Source organism: Gymnogyps californianus, chromosome 1, assembly GCF_018139145.2.
Source record: "Gymnogyps californianus isolate 813 chromosome 1, ASM1813914v2, whole genome shotgun sequence".
NCBI classification, from domain to species: Eukaryota; Metazoa; Chordata; class Aves; order Accipitriformes; family Cathartidae; genus Gymnogyps; species Gymnogyps californianus.
The window spans coordinates 33,896,184-33,911,652 of NC_059471.1; the positions used below are offsets into that span (position 1 = coordinate 33,896,184).

General features: G+C 39.2%; 1 protein-coding gene across 2 annotated transcripts in view; it reads left to right on the forward strand.

Annotated features, from left to right (window-relative positions):
• The window catches only part of VWA8 (von Willebrand factor A domain containing 8), a 200,726-nt gene that overhangs the window by 111,029 nt on the left and 74,228 nt on the right, over positions 1-15,469 (forward strand). For both annotated transcript variants that reach the window (XM_050896862.1, XM_050896870.1), the window contains exons 25-26: positions 752-957; positions 11,136-11,287. In XM_050896862.1, the coding sequence (XP_050752819.1) occupies positions 752-957; positions 11,136-11,287 (358 nt within the window). The remainder of the gene's footprint in view (positions 1-751; positions 958-11,135; positions 11,288-15,469) is intronic.

A 15,469-nucleotide genomic window follows, 5' to 3' on the forward strand; every position in this document is an offset into this window, starting at 1 on the left:
CAAAATTGATCATCCCAGCATTATTGCTTTTGGCCCACATGGCAGAGGCTTGGTTGAGGTTTTGGGGTTCTTTGTTGATTTTGTTTTTCAAGCATAGGGGCTCTTCTGCTTTTAATCCAAGTCCTTTTTCAGCAAGATCTGATCATGCTTCTGCAAAGTTTTGTATGACTGTTAAAGGTTTCTTTACGAATAAATTCAGTTTTATAGATTATATGATTGGGACCAATATAATGCAAATATATGGAAAGGATGTCTTGCCAAATTTCTTACCATGCTTCAAGACAGGCAGAGAGAAAAGATAAATCCAGTATTTCCTCTAGACCTCTCAGTCAGGCTTGCATTAGGGCATTCCTGCATATCAAGATTTCCCTGCGTCCTGGGGTGTTTTGAAGGTGTTCACAAATTGATCCCATTCAACCTGTTATTCTTTCTCTAAACTTTTTTTCTTTCCTTTTTTTTTTCATTCATTTGACTTGTGTTTCTTCTTGAAGTTAATTTCTCCCTTGTGATCACCTTCATTAAAATGACAGGAGGGATCTTCATGTTTCCGGGAACCTCGATGTTCGTCATAGCAAGTTTGTCCTTCGCATTTTTCAGAGTAGTTTTTGTCTTGTTTTGTTTTAACAAGCAGGTACTCAGCATCCTCTTGAGCCATTGCTTTTCCATTTAAGGTGCTGTATGAAACTTAAAAGGGCTGTTGTGACGCTCTCTCTTTATAAATTACTTAACTGTATGCTTTTTTTCTTTTTAGGGGACATTTTTAGTTGCCATGCTGTTGATAATCCCAAACCACAGTCTGAACTGGCTATGCTTAGACAATACGGTCCTGATGTTCCAGAGCCAATTCTTCAGAAACTGGTGGCTGCTTTTGGAGAACTCAGGAGCTTAGCTGACCAAGGAATTATTAACTATCCCTATTCAACTAGAGAAGTTGTGAATATTGTAAAACATTTACAGGTACAGTACGTCGGATTTCATAGAAAACTTGAGTTCATCACTACTAATTTTTTAATGCTTGAAGGTTTTAGAAAAAGATGCCGTTATTGTTCATGCATTTCTATTTCATTCTTATGAAAAGTTTTGCATTTTGAAGGAATCATCATATTCAGATGTTCGGATAGTCTGAGGGTAAGGATCGCAGATGTACACAGGCAGATATTTTTTCTGTATGTTTGTTTATAGATATAAAAAAACCCCTGACAGTCTGTTTTTCTACTATGTGAGAAAATATCACATTCATACTGTGAATACAGTATGCAATGTTCATACTAGCCTTCATTATAAAATTCCGTATTCAGCATACAGTACTTCCAGGACAGTGCAACTGTTCACTTTATGCTGCTATAAAATTTTTGATTTTAATCATTTCCTGGGGGAAAACAAGTTCCTGCTGCATAACAGTAATACATCACTGGTGGAAGTTTTCTAAGGAAAATGTTAGATGGATAACAACTTAGCAAACAGGTACTTAGGATCCATGATTGCTTCCTACATGCATTTTAACTGTAAAATGGTGAATTCTGATTTAATGATGATTTTTCTTTTTAAAGATTACAGTAGAGCCTGACTTCTGTCTTTATAGATTGAAGGATACTTTTTGTCTGAAGTGTTTGAAATACAAAGCATCTTAATGCTCTTTGAAATAGCAGTGCTTTTATTTTGTTCTGTTTATAATCATAAAATTGGTAATTTGTTAATTTATAGACTATTTCTTGAATTACTGAATCCTAGATTGAAAAAAGATTAGTGGAAATATTAATGTGATTATTACAATTAGAATATAATTTCACACAAATTATTTGACCTACTGTTCCCATGTTTAACACTGCATAGTATAACAGGGTTGGATGATGGTTTTGTGTTTGTGCTCATGATCATATTCACATACATTCATCCATATACACAAACATTTAGATCCTACAGCTTAGAATTACTACTTTTAAAAAAATCTTCAGTTCATCTAGATTTCTGGGGAGGATAGAGTTTTGTGCTCTGTGGTCTCTAGGGTGCAACGAGGTCTTGAGACAAAGCAAATTGGTGCTACTATGATATCATTAATATAAAGAAAAATGCTATCTTTATAACTTTGTACTAAGGGTTAACAAAATTCAGATCTAAAAGCTGAGGAATCCATCCAAATAAAGACATAAGCAAAGTGGTTTATTAGGCTCCGTTACCAGTTGATAGGTATTTTTTTACCAAACTGATAGAACATGTGCAGCTGGAGTGCATGGAGCTCCCCCGGGGGACGGATGAGAAGCCAACTGAGAGCTTGTGGGTCAGGATTAAAAGGAGAGCAGGGACAGGTGACATTATAGTGGGGATCTGCTACAGGCCACCTGACCAGGAAGACCAAGCAGATGAGGCCCTCTATAGACAGATAGGAACAGCCTCACATTCAGAAGCCCTGGTCCTCATGGGGGACTTCAGCCACCCCGATATCTGTTGGAGGGACAACACAGCAGGGCATAAGCAGTCCAGGAGGTTCCTGGAATGTGCTGATAATAACTTCCTTCTCCAAGTGATAGAGCAGCCAACGTGGAGAGGTGCTATGCTGGACCTTGTTCTCACCAACAAGGAGGGGCTGGTGGGGAATGTGAAGCTCAAGGGCAGCCTTGGCTGCAGCAGTGACCGTGAAATGGTAGGGTTCAAGATCCTTAGGGCAGCAAGGAGGGCGCACAGCAAGCTCGCTACCCTGGACTTCAGGAGAGCAGACTTTGGCCTCTTCAGGGATCTGCTTGGTAGAGTACCATGGGATACAGCCCTGGAGGGAAGAGGGGCCCAGGAAAGCTGGTTAATATTCAAGGATCACCTCCTCCAAGCTCAGGAGCAATGCATCCCAACAAAGAGGAAATCAGGCAAAAATGCCAGGAGGCCTGCATGGATGAACAAGGAGCTCCTAGACAAACTCAAACACAAAAAGGAAGCCTACAGAGGGTGTTGGCAAGGACAGCTGGCCTGGGAGGAACACAGAGAAATTGTCCGAGCAGCCAGGCATTGGATTAGGAAAGGCAAAGCCCTGAGAGAATTAAATCTGGCCAGGGACGTCAAGGGCAACAAGAAAAGCTTCTATAGGTACGTCAGTGATAAAAGGAAGACTAGGGAAAATGTGGGCCCTCTCTGGAAGGAAACAGGAGACCTATTTACCCAGGATATGGAGAAGGCTGAGGTACTCAACAACTTTTTTGCCGTAGTCTTCACCAGCAAGTGCACCAGCCACACTGCCCAAGATGCAGAAGACAAAGGCAGGGACTGGGAGAATGAAGAACCGCCCACTGTAGGAGAAGATCAGGTTCGAGACCATCTAAGGAACCTGAGGGTGCACAAGTCCATGGGACCTGATGAGGTGCATCCACGGGTCCTGAGGGAACTGGCGAATGAAGTGGCTAAGCCACTATCCATCATATTTGAGAAGTCATGGCAGTCCAGGGAAGTTCCCACTGACTGGAAAAGGGGAAATATAACCCCCATTTTTAACAAGGGAAAAAAGGAAGACCTGGGGAACTACAGGCCAGTCAGTCTCACCTCTGTGCCTGGCAAGATCATGGAGCGGATCCTCCTGGAAACTATGCTAAGGCACATGGAAAATAAGGAGGTGATTGGTGACAGCCAACATGGCTTCACTAAGGGCAAATCATGCCTGACAAATTTGGTGGCCTTCTACAAGGGGGTTACAGTGTATTGGGACCTGCGCTGTTTAACATCTTTGTTGGCAACATGCACAGTGGGATTGAGTGCACCCTCAGGAAGTTTGCCGACGACACCAAGCTGTGTGGTGAGGTCAACATGCTGGAGGGAAGGGATGCCATCCAGAGGGACCTTGACAGGCTTGAGAGATGGGCCTGTGTGAACCTCATGAAGTTCAGCAAGGCTAAGTGCAAGGTCCTGCACATGGGTTGGGGCAATCCCAAGCACAAATACAGGTTGGGCGATGAGTGAATTGAGAGCAGCCCTGAGGAGAAGGATTTGGGGGTGTTGGTTGACAAGAAGCTCAGCATGACCTGGCAATGTGCGCTTGCAGCCCAGATAGCCAACTGTATCCTGGGCTGCAACAAAAGAAGCGTGACCAGCAGGTCGAGGGAGGTGATTCTGCCCCTCTACTCCGCTCTTGTGAGACCCCACCTGGAGTACTGCGTTCAGCTCTGGGGCCCCCAACATAAGAAGGACATGGACCTGTCGGAGTGAGTCCAGAGGAGGGTCACAAAGATGATCAGAGGGCTGGAGCACCTCTCCTATGAAGAAAGGCTGAGAGACTTGAGCTTGTTCAGCCTGGAGAAGAGAAGGCTCCGGGGACACCTTCTAGCAGCCTTCCAGTACCTAAAGAGGGCCTACAAGAAAGCTGGAGAGGGACTTTTTACAAGGGCGTGTAGGGATAGGACAAGGGGTAATGGCTTTAAACTAAAAGAGGGTAGATTTAGATTAGATGTAAGGAAGAAGTTCTTCACTGTGAAGGTAGTGAGACACTGGCACAGGTTGCCCAGAGAGGCTGTGGGTGCCCCCTCCCTGGAAGTGTTCAAGGCCAGGTTGGATGGGCCTGTGAGCAAGCTGGTCTAGTGGAAGGTGTCCCTGCCCATGGTAGTGGGGTTGGAACTAGATGGTCTTTAAGGTCCCTTCCAACGCAAACCGTTCTATGATTCTGTGATCTCTAAACACAGAGCGTCGTGGTTTAACCCCAGCCGGCAACTAAGCACCACGCAGCCGCTCGCTCGCTCCCCCCCCACCCCTGGGATGGGGGAGAGAATCAGGAAAAAACCTCGTGAGTTGAGATAAAGACAGTTTAATAGGACAGAAAGGAATGAAAAACAATTATAATGATAATAATAATATGACAATAGTAATACTAAAAGAATTAAACTATACAAAGCAAGTGGTGCACAATGCAATTGCTCACCACTCGTTGACCGATGCCCAGGTAGTTCCCGAGCCGCGATCCGCCCCTGCCAGCCAACTCCCCCAGTTTATATACTGGGCATGATGTCATATGGTATGGAATAGCTCTTTGGCCAGTTTGGGTCAGCTGTCCTGGCGGTGTCCCCTCCCAGCTTCTTGTGCCTCCTCCAGCCTTCTTGCCGGCTGGGCATGAGAAGTTGAAAAATCCTTGACTTAGTATAAACACTACTTAGCAACAACTAAAACCATCAGTGTGTTATCAACATTATTTTCCTACTAAATCCAAAACACAGCACTATACCAGCTACTAGGAAGAAAATTAACTCTGTCCTAGCTGAAACCAGGACACAGAGTTACATTGGAGAGGAAAGTGGAAAAATTACAGACTTGAGCAACAGTTGCTGTGCTGCTGAAAAGCTGGTGGTTTAGGGTTTTTGTTAAATGAACTCCTTCCTGTCTTCATACTCTTTGGCTGTTCCCACCTTCCTTCCTAGCTTCTTTCCTTCATCATCTGTCTCAAAGTACTCTGAAGTTGCGCTGTCTTCTGTCACCAACTGGTGCAGAAACATAGGACTTAATTCTTTTTATCTTTGAGTGTGAACTGCATCTAATTGAAGATTGGAAGAGCTGCATTACTAGTTGTCTTAAGGGCACTTACTCTCTGCTTCTGTCTCCTTCACTTAACCAGATAAGTATGGTCACTTCAGCCTGGACATTGGGCACAGATCAGCAGGGAAGTTTCACGTCTGCTAAATTTTCACCTCTTTCAAAGTCAAGTGTAAATATCCAGATAAATCTCCAACATGCAGCTTTGATTTCTTCTCTAACATTTGTTTTCAAGATCCCAGTCTCTTTGAAAGAATGCAACATTTTGTTTACTGTAACTTGTTTTTCAATCTGAATAATAAAAAGACTAGGAGTAGCCAAATGTAAACAATGAACATAAACATAATGGTTATTCCAAAGTAAGAAGCTTTTAGGTCTTCAGGTAGAGAAAAAAGAGGAAGGAGGGAAATGAGTCAATAAAATTGCTGGTCCTTACGAAGGAAGGAGGGAAGTTAGTCATGTTGTTAAACAATTTCCCTTACAGCAGTTCCACAGCCCCACTCTCTTTGTACTATTGTGTTGATTTCTTTCACATAATTTCTGAATTTTTTGCTTCTCTAAGAAAGGGTTGGATGTTTTGGAGAAAAAATTGTTGTTGATTACTGTTATCTGAGAGCACATCTGAGCATCGGGGCTAGTCAGTTAAAAAATATTCTGATTACTGTGGCGTCAGTATATTATTAGGCTAATCTCTGCACGCTGATTAATTGTGGTCTTCAACGTATAGGATTGTGTCTACAGTGTAGTTACAAGAGCATCTTCCCATAAAGATTAAGCAAGTAGGGAGCCTGTAGCAATTTAGTTGTAGCTTAGACACTGCATTCAGAGCTAGGTTGCCTCTATGCTAGCTTTTTCTTAAGGAAAGGGTTTTTTGGTGAAGCTTGAGATACCAAACTAGTTTGAAGACCTGAAACTGCACGCATAGGGAAAGTTGTCTAATGCAGGTGCCTAACTTGGTTGCTGCAACTATTTCACCCCATAGATTGTATAGGGAATTTGGGTCTTGCAGCTCTAGATCACAGGTGACCTGAATATAGCCTTTTTGTCTCGCTCACCTGCAGTTTTCAGACGAGTATTGATGCTAATAGTGTCTTATGGGCAAGCTAAGAAGCTCTGCTCTTGCTCTGTTGGGTTACCATATGCTGCCCGTAACTACCGGTGTATGCTGTGACTGCTTCTTTGCAATCTAATATGCTAACTTTCATGAGACCTTTTGTATGTTGTTTTGCGGAGTCAAGATTCACCCAATGTCCCTGGTAGATGTTAATCAGGCAAGCCACATTAGTCCAGATAAAATGGAAATAGCTTTTTCACTAACTCTGTTGAGTTTGGGAAAGCTGAGATTTTTCTGATAGGCCTTCTTTCCTGTTTGTATCTGAGATTACTTTCTAATATTAGGCACTAGTATAACAGTTTTCAAGCAGTAAATGTCTAAGGTACCTTCTGGCCCTGAAGTCTACTAATCGTCAGGCTTTTAGGCCTGTTCAGTAAGCTTTTTGTGCTAAGATATTACTTTTTTCTGTTCAGCCTAATCTCGAAAGGAAACTAAGCTTATCAAATCACAGTTTGTATCCCTTTCTCACCTTGCTCCCAAACACACATCAATAATAATCTTTTACCGTTTTGGCCAACCACAGTGAATCTCAGTTACCAGTTTTCAAAGACAATTAGGTTTCTGCTGGTTTAATCAAAATCAGCAGCTATGTGACAGAGGGGAACAGGTTGAAATTAGTGTCCCTGTGAATGAAAAGGCAGGGGGAGAATTCAGCTGTTTTTCTTGGCAGTAGATGATGCCCACTAAAGACACGAGCACTGGTTAATCAATTAGTATGCCTGTCGCTCAGGATGAGCCACAGACGTGGTGCTTCTTGCCCTGCTGAGAGGACAACTGAAGAGACACAGAGAGAGCTGGCAGTGTTCACTCAAAAGGCATCGGGGATACAGGGGGAAGCCAAGGGCACGGAGGAATGAGCAGGTAGTGGGAGATCTGTTAGTGTCATGGCGGCAGGGTGGGCCTTTGGGATGGTGCTGGCAGGATGGGAAATGCGTGGGCATCTGAAGGCACTAGAATGTGTAGGGAAGTGAGTGGTAGTGAGAACACAAGGTAGAAGTCTAAAACAAAAATCTGGATTCATTACAAACTGGATACCAGATAATTTGTCACTTTGTTTTCAGGGTAGTGGTAGAAGTACACTAGACCTCAATGTGTATAGCATATTTTAATTAAGATTCTGTATTTGTACTAGGAAACTACTATTTTGCTGATAGCTTTTAAGCAGACTATAGCAATATATGTACTCATGGAAAGTTAGATCCATAAAAATATAGACTTTTCACCAAGCTGAATTCTGTCACAACCCTGTATCAAATAAAGCATTATATATATATAAATATAAAATTGTTAAAAGCAAAACCTGTGTTACTATTTTAGGGAATAGCCAAGAATCTAAGCTGTGAAAATACTCTGAGGTACACACAGAGGTGTTACTTGTAAGGGGAAGAATCAATGAATGAGAACCAGCCAGACTGATGAGAGATCAATTTCGCCAGTAATCTGGTTTTAAAAATCAATAGAAACCAAATGATTTTTTTTAAAATGTTCAAGTCAAACATTCAGCCATTCCTTTTTTTTTCCTGTTTTCCTGTTTTTCTTTTTTCCTTTTTTCCTTTTTTTTGCTTCAAGTGAACTGCCATTGCCTTTCTTCAGTAAGCAGGTGTCAAGGCAGTTATTAAAAAGTGGTTGGATTTGTTCTGATTGAAGCAAGAGGGTTGTGATTTTTTTTTTTTAATAACTGAAGTAGAGGGCCTTTTGACAAGTGGCTTGTGTTCAGAACAGGTTTTATTGACAGCAGCGATCAGTTGTACCTCAGGAAATAATTTTTTATGATGTCCTGCTGATAAAAGAGGCATGGAACTATTGAGGCAATTCATTGAGGAGAAGGGTATCAATGTCAGAAGTTATGCAATGATTCAGAAAACTGTGGACATACTTGAAGACTACTGGTGAAAACGAGATAATATTTGAAGCACTGGACCAAGGTTTCTGCAGTACCTAGTGCAGGGCAGGTAAAAAAGTAGGTCATGAGTGAACAAGATAGCTTGGTGCCAGTTTGTTGGTTGTGCTTTGCAGTGAGAAGTGAAGAACACAGGAAATGAAGTAGTCATCATCATAAATGTTCTAAAATAATTACTTAAGGAAAGGGTTTGGTTATATAGAGTAAGCACAATTCTGGACATGTTTTGTTCTTGTTATTGAAACGAAGACACACTTGAAAACAGACTGAGATAGGATCTTGCACACTGAGTACTAAGTAGCTTTACATGTTTTTAAACTTAACTGTGATGTACATTTTTATAAGTCTGTGGGCTTTTTTTTTTTTTTGCAATATGATGTTTACTGTGACTCCAAGGTGCAATTTACATTATAGAAGTTAGTACTTTCACTAGTAAACATTGTCACAAACTTCGCATTTACGTTACATGTGAAATGTTTATACAGTCTTTAGTTAGAATAGCTGTTGGGAGAAATTTTATTTTTAGTACATCTTTCATTTGGTAAGGAATGGACATTGTAACCAGGATGGCACAGGCTGTAGGACAACTTTGTATTATCTCACAATAACTTGTATTTTGCTAAGATGTAATAATGCAGAACTTCTAATAGGTTCCTCATGGACAGATTTAAAAAGCAGGACATAGTTTAGCATGCTTTTATACTAACACTAGTACTGAAATATTCTGTGGCATGTACACCACAGATTAAAAAAAGGTTTGTACAAGCCTCTTTCTAGCAGTGGTATTCCATTCTACCACAGTAACTAGCTAATTTTAGTATTGCTTGTGTCACAGATATTTTATTTCAGAGATTAGATATTTATTAAGTTGGGAAGATATTAAACTCCTGACTAAGGCTGATATTTGATTAAGAGTACAGGTCAAAACATTCATGAAAGTTTTCTGGTTTCTTCTATTTTAGTTTTTATTCAGGACTCAAATATCTTTTAATACATTTATAAATTTCTCTGACACTTGTGTAAGTCTGTTTTTCAAGTTTTTTGTACCAGCCTTGCTCACTAATGGGGAAAAAACGATTAAGACTTCAACTCCCTAAAATACTTCTTCATGTGTTTATCTTCATCACTGTAAATGTGCCATACTGAGATGGGGGCATCCAAGTCCTTGTCTCAAAGATCTAGTATTTGAATGAAAGGCATATGAAGAAAAAGTGAGAAGTTTAAAATAAAAAGATTCTCACTCCCATCTCTTGCCAAAAAAGGTAAAATAAAGCAGTCAGGTGGTAAAGTTCTAGGATATATAGTAAAATGATGATTTTTTAAAAAATTCTTTTTATTTGATTTACTCCATTTACATCTTACAAGAGTAAGGTGATTTTTCCAGATGTTTTGTTAAAGCGTATCTGTGAAAAGGCTCAGTGACTTAGTTGTGTCAACATGTTCAACTTAAACAGCTGTTTTTATCAACGGCAAGTAAAATCTAAATTTTGCACAACACATATTCTGTTTAAATTACCTAAATGTTCCTCTAAAAAAATAAGCTTATTTAAGCCTGATATTATGGCTGCATACATTAAGGTCCATGTTTATTGGAATCTGTCTTCATTTAAATGGGGACAGGTACATGTTTGCTATTGGAGTTTCAGGGTAAATCAAAAGACAGTGGAAGTTACTGACTAAGCACTTGGAACCAGTTTGCGGAAAGGCTAAACCAGCTTTTCACACCTATAGTGTCTTCTGCAGGTGCCAAAAAACCCCTTCTTCATTTCAGTTTATTCCTATTACATGAGTTCAATTGACTGCTCAGTCAAGGCTTTTAAGTCTTACTGGCTTCTAAGTCTTAGTGGGAAATGAGAGGCAGGAAAATGTGTTTTCTTGCAGAACAAAAATAATTAAAAGGTGTGGGAATATGTGAGTGGCGGTTCTGAAACCTGGAAGAGCACACTGGCCTTAAATCATCAGTCCAGTCCAGTAGCAAAACTCCCTTTGTTGGAAATACTAATGCAAGTTTGATAACCTCTTTTTTTTTTTATGTACACAGCACATTATTTCAAGTAGTATTCTTCACTGAGAAAACAAATGTTTGCAAATCTTAAGTGAATTTCTGTTTCTACTAAAATCCATCATGACCTAAAGTCATTTTTAGTAAGCAAGCAGTTTATCTTCTGCTTTTCTATATTCAACGTTAAGAATCAGAATTCTTAAATGAATTGTATAGTTGAATTATACGAATATATGTATTTGTGTCAGATCTTCATGGTTAGCAGAAAGCAGTTCCAAATTTAAAAAGTACAGGCTATATTTAATTATGTATTTTAATAACAGTGATTACACCGTCTTGTTATGTGTATAATGAAAACAATTCTTTAAAACAGAATGATGATGTGTATTTAAATAATTGTCTCCTGCTTGTTTGTTTAGTTCAGGTTTAGTGTCAGTAACTTCATTCTGACTTGAAGCAATGTACCTTCTTTATTCTGGAAACTAAAAAAGAGATTACTTGAGCGCTTGTCTAAGTTGAGCAAAGTTACTGTTATAACTATCCATTTTAGAAGTATATAATGATATGCTGTAACTTAACAGATATTCAGTAAAAGAAATTTGGGGGTCTTTGTTTCTTCACAGAAATTTCCAACTGAAGGACTGGCAAATGTTGTTCGAAATGTATTTGACTTTGACTCCTACAACAACGAAATGCGTGAAATTTTAATCAGCACTTTGCACAAATATGGGATACCTATTGGAGCAAAACCGACCAATGTACAGCTGGCCAAGGAGTAAGAATAACATAAGATATATGTTAAGAAGACAGGTCTCTCATGATCACTTTTTAATAGTGTGTTATCTTGCTGCTAACTGATTTAAAAACAGCCTGGAATACTTGAAGTCAATCCTCCTCTGGTTCAAATTTATATTCCTCCAAATAAGTTACAAAAATATAAGTTACTTTATGATAGAGTATTTGCTTAATACTAATATTTAATCTTTAATGTCCATGTACATATTCATAGCTTGTATGGTAAACAGATATATATTAATAAAGGGAAATACTTGTTTCTTCTCCTGTGTTTTTAATTAATTGCAACACATTTCTGTCCTGTTATTTATCACCTAAATCGGTAGCAAAAAAATAAGTTATCTTCAGTGGTAGTGGGATTTTGTCTTTGATACTCACAAAAGGCTCTACAAAAATACTTCTGCAGAATAGGACAGTGCTTGTAAGCTCTAAGAACCATTTTTGTATGTGGCTGTATATCACTATTATTCTTTAAGTATGTTACCAGTCAACGTATTACACTATATACTTTCTCAGAGGTTAGAATCAAAATAGCTTTTTCTTTTTTAAGATTAAACTAAATTATGAAACAGATTTAACTCATTCTTCTACAATTCACAGATAACAGGCTTAAGTAGGTCATATTGAAAAGCAATTAGAAAACTTACTCTGGCTTGAACTCTAATATATAATTTATTTATGGAGAAACAAATATTTCCCTTTCATGAAGAAAGCTTTGGATATATGGAAAATTGAGTTTCCCATGGGACACATATATTTTACATTTGCTAAGGAGGGACTGATTCTTATGACATGATGTGTTGATATTAGGTGTCCATGGGTAGGTTTCTCCTGCTGGAGCACCACTGTTATAGGTAACATCCTACATATAACTATTAAAAGAAGATTGGCAGTGTAATGACTGTGGTGTACCTTTTAATTTTGATGGCAGAAGAATTACATGTCTAGGGAACTAGTACCTGAGCAACTACAGCGTCTGTTAAATTGACAGTACACACTTGAAACTCTGGCCATAGTTTGTTTGCTGAAAGTCACTTGGTAATTTCTATTTTAAAGAACTATGATTTTTGTCATAGCTTTTGAGAAATTTGCACTTTGTATAACTTAGAAGTATTAGATGTGTGTTTACATGGGTGGATTGGAGAGGACTCTTTAGTAATGAGAAGATCAGAGATTTAGGCAACATAAGAGAAAGACTGCTGTAATTGGAGATTGTTCAGACTAGAAGTGAGAAGGTGGAAGAAAGATCTGATCATATTGAATTAGGGATAATCACCTGATCATTTTGAATCCATCACTGAGATTTTACAGGACAGGTTACACCAAGGATGACAGACTTACAAGACCCCCACAAGACGCTCATCAAAAACTTCACTTGACTGGCAGTTATGAGCGCATACTCTGTACACTGAAGGCCAAGAGGAGGACAAACTACAGGAGCAGTTCACACGCAGTTGATAAAAGTAACTTTTTCTTAGATCTCACCATGCAAGACTGGAACTAGGCTGACCACCTGGCTCTGATGATCCAGCAATCTTGGTCTCAGTATCTCACTTGCATCCACCACAGCTGGCATTTCAGGTTATCCTACTGCTCCATTCCAAGACAGCCTTGCTGTTGGTCATGAGATTTAACCCTATGGAGCTTGTAAGCCACAGGTGGATCACCTTGAATTACAGACACGTCTCAGGAATGGTTTAGGCACAGTTGATTCTGTCTTGGGGTAAAAGAACATATAGATAATCTCTCCAAATCTGTTCCAGCCCATATTGCAAGCTCCCATGATGGATGTGTTGAGGTAACTGGGTATGGTGTTTGGACGACTGCAGAAAAGGTACTTCCCAAAGCTGCTACATGTTTAGAACTAGAGTACTGATCTCCTGTATATTGTTTTCCAGGAATTTGGGAGTAGGATAACGGTGCTAATCTAGTCCATCCCACTTCCTTCAGAAAAGATGCAAGTTAATCTATAACCTTCTTATCTGATTTTTGTCATGATTCATGCCTGAAAACCTTCAGAGATGGAGTTCTATAACCTCCCAAAGCAAGTCAGTCTTGTTTCTAAATATCCTTGCCATTAGAAAGTCATCTCTACACTAAACACATCCAGTTCTCTCAATCTTCCCGCTTTTTTAAGGCCTCTGGTTGTTTTTATTTTTCCTTTATGCTCCCCCTCTCCACTTGATTCATGTCTGTCTTTAAGCATTGTGCATGAAACTGGGCAGGTTAGGTTCTGCTAGACGTGAGTAGAGTAGTAGGAGAGTATAGAATAGAGATGTATTTCATGCATCACTCCCTTTTAAAAACCCCAGTACGTTTGCATTTCTTGCAATGTTTAGCTCATGTCTAGTTTTCTAAACATGAACCTCCAGATCCTTTCTGCAGAACCCTGCATATTGCTTACCCCATCTTCGCTTTATGTAATGAACTTCCTTCGTGCTTACACTTTTCTTACTGTTGTGTTGTATTTTTTCAGATTAGTTCTCTGACTTGTCAAGATCACTTTCAATTTTAAGCTTGTTTTCCTGCCTGCTTATAGTCTCTCACAAGTTGGCAGTCTGAAGGTTTACTAGGTGTGATTTCTACAGTGTCCTAGTGACAACAGCATACCCCCACAGAGGTTCACTTCTGTGCTCCAGTCTTAATTTGCAAGACTTTTAAGACTTACTAGCTAGCATAATAAATTGCTCAGTGGTTCTATGAAGTAATGTGAAAACGAGGATAATAGTCCAAACCTATTCTGCCTGAGGATTTTAGTCATACCTGCAGCAAAATCACTGCTATTGATAAGAATACAAATCCTGTACGATTAAGAAGTTTTGCAATACAGAAGCATTTCCAGGAGATTCTAGGACAGGAATATCATTATACTGAAATGCTGACTCCTTTATACAGGTACTCTCTGGCATGTCTTGGATCAAACAATTTGTGAATCTTTATTTTATTTTAATAAGGTTTGGAGAAGTCTGTCACCTATTACTTAATCTAAAAGAAAACTTGAATTAATCAGAATTATTTAAATTGCTGCTGAAACATAACTGCTGTAAATGTAAGAATAAAAACATGAGACACACGAGCAACACGCTACAATACAGGGTCTCAATAGAAGGAACTTTGAGGGTTGTATCCAGCTGAAATTACAGGGGAAATTTAACAGACAGTACCAGTGACCCTTATAGGAATTTTAGCTTAGGCTCTGGAATTAGTATACCTAATCTTGGAAGGAAAGATTAGGTGGTGTCTAATGACCATTTAGAAAAGAATTCTTGCAGTAGTTATTTTTTCCAGAGAGAAATTAATTTGTAGATGCTAATTCATTTATTTCCAAAATTATTACCATATATTAGACCTGTAAAGTAATGCTTTACTTGGGCTTTTTGTTTCCTTCAGGGTTTTTTTTTCCCAAATAGGATGACCGTTCTTCAAGGCACTGACATGTTCAGTATTGTCAGGTTATAACATCGTGATATTGTCTGTATCTCCTGGTATCACCTGTTCAATAGTTTATAATTTTTATCAGTATTGTGTGTAAAGCAGATGGCTTGTCTATGATGCTTTGCCAAGACATAGCGGGTAAAATGGATTACTCATTGTACTAACTCATTATCTTTCTTTATGTACAATTACACTTTGTTTTTCCCATTGACATCTGTTATGTCACATTTGTCTGAACTCATGTTAATCTGCCATTTTGGTGCACAGTTCAACCATTTGCAATTCCTAGGTAAAACAGCATTCAGCTCTAATTCTGACATTTATCCTTGATGAAATTGCCATTCCGTATTTTTTCTCCTGTCACTATCCGCTTCCAGGTGCTTGCTATTACTTGAATATTCATTTTATATGAACTGAATTTTTTATATGTAATGTAAATATGTAAATTTTAACGGCTTTAATTTTCTCTTGAGACTGGTTGTTGTTGTGTCATTCCCGTTCCCCCCCATAATCTGTAGTTAATTGTTGGACCTGTCTCATACCATATGCGTCTCTTGTCCATCCTGTGCATTGTGGGAGAAGCAGAGTGCGGGGGGGGGGGAGGCTGCACTTGACTGTCAGGGAATGGGAGGCCTAACATAAGAGTGTTCTGCATGTCTGCTGCTTACATTTTTAATCAAAAGGTAGTTAAATAAAGGAAGGAGATCTGGTTGGTAAGGAATTTTCC